At 41.6% G+C, this 12,383-nt stretch overlaps 1 protein-coding gene across 1 annotated transcript; it reads right to left on the bottom strand.

Moving 5' to 3' along the window:
• Positions 1–1,449: 1,449 nt before the first annotated feature.
• LOC133645464 (isocitrate dehydrogenase [NAD] subunit alpha, mitochondrial-like) lies at positions 1,450–11,810 on the bottom strand. The gene is given in 10 exon segments (XM_062040303.1): positions 1,450–2,076; positions 2,153–2,305; positions 2,421–2,505; positions 9,340–9,382; positions 9,385–9,403; positions 11,218–11,303; positions 11,306–11,319; positions 11,388–11,451; positions 11,454–11,520; positions 11,604–11,810. Coding segments are annotated over 10 exon segments (822 nt in total). The 3' UTR covers positions 1,450–1,992.
• Positions 11,811–12,383: the final 573 nt, after the last annotated feature.

The raw sequence follows: 12,383 nt of genomic DNA, 5'->3' as shown, positions 1-12,383 counted from the left end.
ATCGTTTTTTTTAATTATCGGTATCGTTTTTATTTATTCATTTTATTTGTATTTATTTTTTATCAAATCCACATAAAAAACACAAGATACACTTACAATTAGTGCACCAACCCACAAAACCTCCCTCCCCCATTTACACTCATTCACACAAAAGGGTTGTTTCTTTCTGTTATTAATATTCTGCTTCCTACATTATATATCAATATATATCAATACAGTCTGCAAGGGATACAGTCCGTAAGCACACATGATTGTGCGTGCTGCTGCTCCACTAATAGTACTAACCTTTAACACTTCATTTTACTCATTTTCATTAATTACTAGTTTCTATGTAACTGTTTTATATTGTTATGTTTTTAATTTATTTATCTTATTTTAATTATTCTTTTTAAAAAAGGACCTTATCTTCACCATACCTGGTTGTCAAAATTAGGCATAATAATGTGTTAATTCCACGACTGTATATATCGGTATGGGTTGATGTCGGTATCGGTAATTAAGAGTTGGACAATATCGGATATCGGCTAAAAAGCCATTGTCGGACATCCCTACCTCCAATGTTTAACTGTTGTCATTAATGTCAAAATTAATCTGAAGGCTATCAAAACGACTTTGGACAAAGACTTGTGGTTAAACTGGTTAACTTAACTCTTAACTCATTCTCCTTCTATGCCACATCAATATGGAATGCACTCCCAACAGGTGTAAAAGAAAGTGCATCTCTATCCTCCTTCAAAACTGCATTAAAACAACACCTCCAGGCAACTTCAACCCTTGACTAACACCCTCCCTCTTCCACATCCCACCTCCCCGGATTGTAAATAACCAAATGTAAATAATCTAATGTATTTCTAATGTTACGTATATACTTGTTCTTATGCTATCTGAACTCACTATTTTTCCTGCTGGCTGTACATATCCTACCAAGTCACACCTACACTGTTTCAATGTCCATTTCTCTGATGATGCAATTGTTGACTGAAGTGCTGATATCAACCAAACCCTCCTCATCCCACCCCCCGGATTGTAAATAATGTGTGATGACTGTATTATGCTGATAGTATATATTTGTACCATGAATTGATTTACGTGGACCCCGACTTAAACAAGTTGAAAAACGTATTGGGGTGTTACCATTTAGTGGTCAATTGTACAGAATATGTACTGTACTGTGCAACCTACTAATAAAAGTTTCAATCAATCAAAACAAACAAAACACAGAGCGTAGTTTGGCAACCATTCACACTCATATTTTGGCTGTGAATGTTTTGATATCCTTTGTTTGATGAAAAGTGAATGAATAGCCGTCTTTACATAGTAGATAACTTCCAATCTCTTCAAATGACACTGCTGACTATAACATCACCTGAGCTTTTTTTAGGAAGATGGAAAGACTCCATGCTGGGGTATTTGCCCAAATGCCCACCCTTTGCATTACAGAAGCCTGAATAGGACACATTTCCACCTCTTTATTCTTGTGCACAGACTGTACATGGAATTAGTGTAAGACCAAAGGTCAAAAAGGAACAAAAAATATACAACTTTAAAGAGTGATAAATCCCCACAAACCTGTAACTGGAAACAGGTAAACAACACGATACAATTTGAAGACATTTCTGATGTGATGTACTATTCATGTTGTAATAATGTACACTCGAAGCAGAAAATCTCAAAAAAAGCCCCTCATTTCTTGACATAATTTGATTCACGGCTTTAATGGAACTATAGTTATACAATACATAATAAAATATCAACTATTGTTGTCAATACAGGAATAGACAGTAAGACCAATATCACTATAAAATGGTCCGCATTCAGTGCTCCTTAAAAGCAGAATAAAAAGCGTAACACATAAAAAGTAACAGGGGGTTTATAGAAAATATAAAGTGCAAATAAAAAAGCAGACATTCAGAAACACAAATCCTAAGACCATTTAAATATATGTTTTGGTTCATGCGCATGTGCTCAAAAAAACTAAACGATCAGACCCTTCTACTCGATATCTCCTACTTGTTGACATATTGCTTCTGTGAATTCTGAGCATTTTGAAGATCCTCCGAGGTCTCCGGTTAAAACCTTGAAAACAGAAGCCATTGAACGTCAGACATTAACGTGCAAAACAGCTCAAACCTCAATAAACTATGACAATAACCTTTTTGTCTCGAATGGTGTTAAAGCAGGCAGTTTCGATCCTCCTGGCGTGGTCGTGCAGGCCCATGTGGCGCAGCATCATGACCGCACTGAGCAGCAAGGCGGTGGGGTTGGCCAAGTCCTTTCCTGCTATATCCGGGGCAGTTCCGTGAACCTGACAGAAATACATCCATGGATCATCATTAGCTAGCTTGAAATTGCTAGAGAAAAAAGATAATGAATCACTTTTTGTAAGTTTCAAAATTGACAGTAGTAGTCAAAATACATACAGACTCAAAAATGGCAACACCATTGGTGCCGATGTTTCCACTGGGGGTCACTCCAAGTCCTCCAATAAGCCCAGCACAAAGATCGCTGAGGGGAAACAAATACATTTCTTTTTGACATACAGTAAGTATATTGTCGTACACTTGTATCACTTCATATAAAAAGTGCTTTGTAATATTTTTTTAAATGCTCCTTTTATAAAAAAAACGACCTAATGATTATAGGCACAAAAGCAAAGATATAGCCAAGATGTCACGCTGTTGTCTCAAAGCACTAAACCTGGGATGCCCAAAGTGCACATTATTTGAGGTATTCTATAAATACTATTAAAAAAATGAATACAAGTGACTTAAAAACAAACCGGTGTAATGTAACAAGATCAAGTTGAAATGTTGGCGCTAAAAACTAGATTCATTTTTAAAATCAGATTCATTAATAGTAATTAATCACAGTAAATTCATTTGACTGCAAAACAATTTGATTGCCTGTAGTATGTCATAAACTAAATGACTTGAATGCATGTCATTTATTTGCTCAAAACTGGGTAACAGTACCCCTGGGGTGGATTCTGATGTGAAATGTGCCGGAGAGCCCAACAGTCATAGTCTCCGGACTCATTTTTGCATTAACCTGATCTCTGTATGTATAACCTGTGCCGAGTTTAATGTAACCAACCAATAGCAATTAAGGTCAAATAGCATGTGTGAACAAAATAACATGTGCAATTCATCTGTGTTTATTCATGATTTTTGTGATTATTCGCATGAGTTCATTTTGACAGACTTACAGTACTAATAGGGATCGACATACAGGCTGTTTTACATTAATATAATATATTTTTGTACTGGTTTTGGAAAGTGACAAATAAAAAAAATGGCCCCGCATCAAAGTTAAAGTACCAATGATTGTCACACACACACTAAGTGTGGTGAAATTATTCTCTGCATTTGACCCATCACCCTTGATCACCCCCTGGGAGGTGAGGGGAGCAGTGAGCAGCAGCGGTGGCCACGCCCGGGAATCATTTTGGTGATTTAACCCCCAATTCCAACCCTTGATGCTGAGAGTCAAGCAGGGAGGTAAAGGCTCCCATTTTTATAGTCTTTGGTATACCTACAACCCATAGACATCATATTTGTAGACAGGCATTGACTGCTGGGGTGCAGGAAATTTGACACCCATCTGGAAAGGGGCATCTACTTGTATTTTAGCAGCAGAAACAATGAGGGAAGACTTGGTGCCAAAGATTTGTGTACTGTATTTAGGCCCACCAGCTAAATTGTTGCCAGCTAGCTGTAAACTAAGATGAACTCAGGTGTCCTAATCACTAATCACAGGTGTATCAAATCAAGCACTTAGGCATGGAGACTGTTTCTACAAACATTTGTGAAACAATGGGCCGCTCTCAGTGATTTCCAGCGTGGAACTGTCATAGGATGCCACCTCTGCAACAAATCCAGTCCTCGCTCCTAAATATTCCAAAGTCAACTGTCGGCTTTATTCTAAGAAAAGTGAAGAGTTTGGGAACAACAGCAAGTCAGCCACCAAGTGGTAGGCCAGGTAAACTGACAGAGAGGTCAGCATAGTGCAAAGTGGTAGGCCAGGTAAACTGACAGAGAGGTCAGCATAGTGCAAAGACTTTCTGCACAGTCAGTTGCTACAGAGCTCCAAACTTCATGTGACCTTCCAATTAGCCCACGTACAGTACGCAGAGAGCTTCATGGAATGGGTTTCCATGGCCGAGCAGCTGCATCTAAGCCATACATCACCAAGTCCAATGCAAAGCGTGGGATGCAGTGACGTAAAGCACGTCACCACTGGACTCTAGAGCAGTGGAGACGCCTTCTCTGGACTGATGAATCACACTTTTCCATCTGGCAATGTGATGGACCAGTCTGGGTTTGGAGGTTGCCAGGACAACGCTACATTTCGGACTGCATTGTGCCGAGTGTGAAATTTGGTGGAGGAGGAAGTATGGTGTGGGGTTGTTTTTCAGGAGTTGGGCTTGGCCCCTTAGTTCCAGTGAAAGGAACTTTGAATGCTCCAGGATAGCAAAACAATTCCATGCTCCCAACTGTGGGAACAGTTTGGAGCAGACCCCTTCCTCTTCCAACGCGACTGTGCACCAGTGCACAAAGCAAGGCAGAGTCTGCTGTGGATGAACTTGACTGGCCTGCACAGAGTCCTGACCTGAACCCCATAGAACACCTTTGGGATGAATTAGAACGGAGACTGAGAGCCAGGCCTTCTCCACCAACATCAGTGTGTGACCTCACCAATGCGCTTTTGGAAGAACGGTCGAAAATTCCTATAACAGTTAGCGCCATCTTTCGACACTTCTTCCACTCCCATCCTTGCACGCTACACCGCTCCAACAAAGATGACGGGGAGAAGATGCTGTCGAACGTGAGCCACGTAAATAAGAGCGCCCACAAAGATGACGGGGAGAAGATGCTGTCGAAGGTGAGCCACGTAAATAAGAGCGCCCACAAAACGGCGCATCCTGAAGCGACTGTCAGAAAGCAGCTTGAAGATGATGTGTAAAACATCGTCTATGCAACATTTGGACCAAAGAACCACCATTGAAACCGACTCAGTGGCCTAGAGGTTAGAACAGGGGTCGGCAACCCGCGGCTCCTTGACCACTCTGATGCGGCTCAGCTACATACATGCCACACAGCTTACACTGACGGTAGCCGTATCAAACAACTTTAACATTGTTACGTTACAAATATGCACCACACTGTGAACCCACACCAAAAAAGAATGAAAAACACATTTCTGGAGAACATCCCACCGTAACACAACATAAACACAACACAACCATTACCCAGAATCCCATGCAGCCCTAACTCTTCCGGTCTACATCATACACCCCCGCTACCACCAAATCCCCCCACACATCAACCCCCCCCCCCTCTCCGTGTGTTGGTTGAGCGGAAGAGTTAGGGCTGCATGGGATTCTGGGTATTGGTACCGTCAGTGTAAGATGTGTGGCTGCTGAGGTAGTACGTCTTGCTGTCACTTAAGGGAGCAAGCTGAAACTGCAATCTACATGTGGTCGAGCAGGTACACTGTTAGGGCAGGCTGTAGAGGGCGCCAAATGCAATGTCATCACGCTCTGATATTCGGGATAGGGATGGGCGATACCACACTTTTAGGATTCGATACCGAAACTTTTTCTTGCATTTTCATTGATGCCGATACCATTAATTTCTTATTGGCAATTTTTGTCAGTCAAAAATATTATTACTATTATTATTTAAGACAAATCACAAGACAAATACAGACCATTTATACCACATGTATTATGGTCAATATATAATAAAAGTAAAATTAAACTAAATAACATAAATATGAAAAATAAATTAAATATTATATATAATAATAATTATATATTAGGGCTTTCCAATTAACTGTCAAATCCGAATCGCAAGAAGCTGCAGTTATTTTTTAAAGTTTGTGATATAATTAGCAATTAATGAAATATGAAATAGGCTAATGTTTTCGAAATGTAAGAAATCATGTTACAGATTAAAACCAAAATCACATTCAATCATATATTTCAAGATTTTCTTGGAAAAAAATAAAACTGTAATGCAAAGAATCTCCAAATTGTATCTCTTTCTTATCTTGTTTTAAATACTCAAGCAATTTTCAACTAACAGTAAATTCCCCTGTGTGGAAATTATTTGAATTTAGGATAATCATTTAAACAAAAATATTCAGTAAAAAAATAAAATAAACAATGCCTGACACTGGATATGCCTGGCTGCATCGCTGTCGGCTGGCTGTGTGTGTGTGTGTGTGTGTGTGTGTGTGTGTGTGTGTGTGTGTGTGTGTGTGTGTGTGTGTGTGTGTGTGTGTGTGTGTGTGTGTGTGTGTTGCACGTTGACCACGCTCATTCGCTGTCTCCTGTCACGTGACTGGGCCAGCTCTATACTCTGCCAGGTACAGGGCTGTCCCAGCTCTATACTCTGCCAGGTACAGGGCTGTCCCAGCTCTATACTCTGCCAGGTACAGGGCTGTCCCAGCTCTATACTCTGCCAGGTACAGGGGTGTCCCAGCTCTATACTCTGCCAGGTACAGGGCTGTCCCAGCTCTATACTCTGCCAGGTACAGGGCTGTCCCAGCTCTATACTCTGCCAGGTACAGGGGTGTCCCAGCTCTATACTCTGCCAGGTACAGGTGTGTCCCAGCTCTATACTCTGCCAGGTACAGGTGTGTCCCAGCTCTATACTCTGCCAGGTACAGGGCTGTCCCAGCTCTATACTCTGCCAGGTACAGGGCTGTCCCAGCTCTATACTCTGCCAGGTACAGGGGTGTCCCAGCTCTATACTCTGCCAGGTACAGGGCTGTCCCAGCTCTATACTCTGCCAGGTACAGGGCTGTCCCAGCTCTATACTCTGCCAGGTACAGGGGTGTCCCAGCTCTATACTCTGCCAGGTACAGGTGTGTCCCAGCTCTATACTCTGCCAGGTACAGGTGTGTCCCAGCTCTATACTCTGCCAGGTACAGGGCTGTCCCAGCTCTATACTCTGCCAGGTACAGGGGTGTCCCAGCTCTATACTCTGCCAGGTACAGGTGTGTCCCAGCTCTATACTCTGCCAGGTACAGGTGTGTCCCAGCTCTATACTCTGCCAGGTACAGGGCTGTCCCAGCTCTATACTCTGCCAGGTACAGGTGTGTCCCAGCTCTATACTCTGCCAGGTACAGGGCTGTCCCAGCTCTATACTCTGCCAGGTACAGGGGTGTCCCAGCTCTATACTCTGCCAGGTACAGGGGTGTCCCAGCTCTATACTCTGCCAGGTACAGGGCTGTCCCAGCTCTATACTCTGCAAGGTACAGGGCTGTCCCAGCTCTATACTCTGCCAGGTACAGGTGTGTCCCAGCTCTATACTCTGCCAGGTACAGGTGTGTCCCAGCTCTATACTCTGCCAGGTACAGGTGTGTCCCAGCTCTATACTCTGCCAGGTACAGGTGTGTCCCAGCTCTATACTCTGCCAGCTACAGGTGTGTCCCAGCTCTATACTCTGCCAGGTACAGGTGTGTCCCAGCTCTATACTCTGCCAGGTACAGGTGTGTCCCAGCACATAGGAAGTTAAGTAAGTCATCAAAAACATCTGAAAGTGATGCTTGCACCCCCCACACGCCCTTTTTTGGTTTATATCCATACTTTTTTCAGAAAAGTGATGCCAAATGAGTAGCGTGTGAGTATCGATATATCGATACCACAGGATCGATACGCACATCCCTAATTCGGGAGTCTCCCGGAAATAATGAGAGGGTTGGCAAGTATGACGCTTTCAAGCGCCATTCATTCAAAACTCGCAGGCTGCACTAACATCAAATTTCCACATTAAAGTGCGTGTGTTGGAGACCCCTGGTTAACATAGCACAAAGCATCCTGGTTAACATAGCACAAAGCATCCTGGTTAACATAGCACAAAGCATCCTGGTTAACATAGCACAAAGCATCCTGGTTAACATAGCACAAAGCATCCTGGTTAACATAGCACAAAGCATCCTGGTTAACATAGCACAAAGCATCCTGGTTAACATAGCACAAAGCATCCTGGTTAACATAGCACAAAGCATCCTGGTTAACATAGCACAAAGCATCCTGGTTAACATAGCACAAAGCATCCTGGTTAACATAGCACAAAGCATCCTGGTTAACATAGCACAAAGCATCCTGGTTAACATAGCACAAAGCATCCTGGTTAACATAGCACAAAGCATCCTGGTTAACATAGCACAAAGCATCCTGGTTAACATAGCACAGGGCATCCTGGTTAACATAGCACAAAGCATCCTGGTTAACATAGCACAAAGCATCCTGGTTAACATAGCACAAAGCATCCTGGTTAACATAGCACAAAGCATCCTGGTTAACATAGCACAAAGCATCCTGGTTAACATAGCACAAAGCATCCTGGTTAACATAGCACAAAGCATCCTGGTTAACATAGCACAAAGCATCCTGGTTAACATAGCACAAAGCATCCTGGTTAACATAGCACAAAGCATCCTGGTTAACATAGCACAAAGCATCCTGGTTAACATAGCACAAAGCATCCTGGTTAACATAGCACAAAGCATCCTGGTTAACATAGCACAAAGCATCCTGGTTAACATAGCACAAAGCATCCTGGTTAACATAGCACAAAGCATCCTGGTTAACATAGCACAAGGCATCCTGGTTAACATAGCACAAAGCATCCTGGTTAACATAGCACAAAGTAATTGAAGCTTTGTATGCGGTGTTTTTCATTTTAAATTTTAAAAATTTTTTTGTGGCTCCCATTACTTTCTTTAATTTGTGAAACTTGCCAAAATGGCTCTTTGAGTGGTAAAGGTTGCCGACCCCTGGGTTAGAGTGTCCGCCCTGAGATGGGTAGGTTGTGAGTTCAAACCCTGGCCGAGTCATACCAAAGACAATAAAAATGGGAGCCATTACCTCCCTGCTTGGCACTCAGCATTAAGGCTTGGAAACGGGGGTTAAATCACCAAAAATGATTCCCGGGCGCGGCCACCGCTGCTGCTCACTGCTCCCCTCACCTCCCAGGGGGTGATCAAGGGTGATGGGTCAAATGCAGAGAATAATTTCGCCACACCTAGTGTGTGTGTGTGACAATCATTGGTACTTTTTTAACTTTAACATTACATGTTATGTAGACCACAAGGAAGTGTTTTAAGTTTAGAAAGAAATCATAATAATATGACTCCCTTTTAATGCGCCTTATGTATGGGAAACAAACCTGAATAGACCCGCTCATTGGCAGTGCGACTTATAATCTGGTGGTACTTTACAATTCTCATTGATGACACATCTGCAACTGGTGCTTCTTCTTAAGTCTCATGTACACGCACAACTACATCTGACAATTATGCAAACATAATGCCATTAGGTTTACTCACCTCAGGATGTCTCCGTACAAATTAGGCATCACCAGAACATCAACTGTGAAGGGTCCTGCACCATCTGTTAAAAACATCAACACAATGGCACTGTCTGTTTTCTACAAATGACAACAACACAACTACTAACTTACATTGAGGCACACGGTATCCAAGTACATTAAATGTACATTAAATGACAACAACACAACTACTAACTTACATTGAGGCACACGGTATCCAAGTACATTAAATGTACATTAAATGACAACAACACAACTACTAACTTACATTGAGGCACACGGTATCCAAGTACATTAAATGTACATTAAATGACAACAACACAACTACTAACTTACATTGAGGCACACGGTATCCAAGTACATTAAATGACAACAACACAACTACTAACTTACATTGAGGCACACGGTATCCAAGTACATTAAATGACAACAACACAACTACTGACTTACATTGAGGCACACGGTATCCAAGTACATAAATGACAACAACACAACTACTAACTTACATTGAGGCACACGGTATCCAAGTACATTAAATGACAACAACACAACTACTAACTTACATTGAGGCACACGGTATCCAAGTACATTAAATGACAACAACACAACTACTAACTTACATTGAGGCACACGGTATCCAAGTACATTAAATGTACATTAAATGACAACAACACAACTACTAACTTACATTGAGGCACACGGTATCCAAGTACATTAAATGACAACAACACAACTACTAACTTACATTGAGGCACACGGTATCCAAGTACATTAAATGACAACAACACAACTACTAACTTACATTGAGGCACACGGTATCCAAGTACATTAAATGACAACAACACAACTACTAACTTACATTGAGGCACACGGTATCCAAGTACATTAAATGTACATTAAATGACAACAACACAACTACTAACTTACATTGAGGCACACGGTATCCAAGTACATTAAATGACAACAACACAACTACTGACTTACATTGAGGCACACGGTATCCAAGTACATTAAATGACAACAACACTTAACTTACTAACTTACATTGAGGCACACGGTATCCAAGTACATTAATGACAACAACACAACTACTGACTTACATTGAGGCACACGGTATCCAAGTACATTAAATGACAACAACACAACTACTGACTTACATTGAGCACACCACGGTATCCAAGTACATTAAATGACAACAACACAACTACTAACTTACATTGAGGCACACGGTATCCAAGTACATTAAATGACAACAACACAACTACTAACTTACATTGAGGCACACGGTATCCAAGTACATTAAATGACAACAACACAACTACTAACTTACATTGAGGCACACGGTATCCAAGTACATTAAATGTACATTAAATGACAACAACACAACTACTAACTTACATTGAGGCACACGGTATCCAAGTACATTAAATGACAACAAGACAACTACTAACTTACATTGAGGCACACGGTATCCAAGTACATTAAATGACAACAACACAACTACTAACTTACATTGAGGCACACGGTATCCAAGTACATTAAATGACAACAACACAACTACTAACTTACATTGAGGCACACGGTATCCAAGTACATTAAATGTACATTAAATGACAACAACACAACTACTAACTTACATTGAGGCACACGGTATCCAAGTACATTAAATGACAACAAGACAACTACTAACTTACATTGAGGCACACGGTATCCAAGTACATTAAATGACAACAACACAACTACTAACTTACATTGAGGCACACGGTATCCAAGTACATTAAATGTACATTAAATGACAACAACACAACTACTAACTTACATTGAGGCACACGGTATCCAAGTACATTAAATGACAACAACACAACTACTAACTTACATTGAGGCAAACGGTATCCAAGTACATCTCGGTGAATTTAATATCTTTGTGCTTTTCGGCAGCCTCTCTGCACGTTCGAAGGAAGAGCCATCTGACATGCGCCTGATGGAAGACCCCCAGTAGATGAGCACAAATAACTGAAAGATATTTGTACCATGAGTGACACTTACATAATGTTGGCCTTATGGACAGCCGTGACACTGGCCCTCTTGTTGTTTCTGGCATATTCAAAGCATACTCTGCAATGCGTTGGCTTGCTCGCTCCGTAATGAGCTTAATGCTCTGCACCACACCCTCAACAATCTGAAAACAAACAAGCATTAAGTCAATTAGGTCAAACATTTTGAGTTGGAGGTTTAAAAAGGCAAAGGGCATAAAGTGTTTACCACATGTTCAATCCCACTGTACTCTCCCACTGTGTTCTCCCTGATGGTGACTAAGTTGACGTCCGCGTAGGGCGTCTTGTAGCCCTCCATAGAAACACAAGGGCGCACATTGGCGTAGAGGTCAAAGGTTTTCCTCAGCAGGAGGTTCATGGAGGGATGACCTGCAGCGATTGGCGTCTTCAAAGGACCTGCGGATGAAGTGCTCATTTCTGCTTTATCATTTATTTATATATAAAAAAACTACTTCATTTCAGCTAAATACATCTAAAAGCAATTTCCATACATTATTTTATGTGTTATGTGTGGGGGCCACATTTGTCATCTTCTTTGGTAGATCATGTGGAGAGCCAGCAGCCTCCAAAGCAGGGGGTTCTTAAACTTTTTGACCTCGGAACCCAACGTTTCCACTACAGAGGGGCCCAGGGCCCACTCAAATATTAACAGTAAATAAGTCATCTCAGGCCACGTCCACAGGAACACGGAAAGTTTCAAAAACACATATCCAGGGTTAAAACAATCTCCATCCACACAAAGGTCATTTCAAAACTGTCAATGTTTACACAACAATGCTCACACTAGCTGTTGCGCACATTTTGTCCAATCAACAGCCTGGAAAAGCAGCCACAGCTGACTTGGTGGCATTACACCTCTGTTACTGTAATGTTTATTTTCATATACTAGATGAACAATCACATGTACATTACCTTTCAAACCACACTGCACTTGGAACATAGGATTATTTGTTTAAAGCACGCATACATGTACGTGCTGCTGAAACCC

This window comes from Entelurus aequoreus, unplaced genomic scaffold (genome assembly GCF_033978785.1).
Source record: "Entelurus aequoreus isolate RoL-2023_Sb unplaced genomic scaffold, RoL_Eaeq_v1.1 HiC_scaffold_122, whole genome shotgun sequence".
In the NCBI taxonomy this organism is placed as follows: Eukaryota; Metazoa; Chordata; class Actinopteri; order Syngnathiformes; family Syngnathidae; genus Entelurus; species Entelurus aequoreus.
This window is presented reverse-complemented; position numbering and strand designations above follow the sequence as displayed.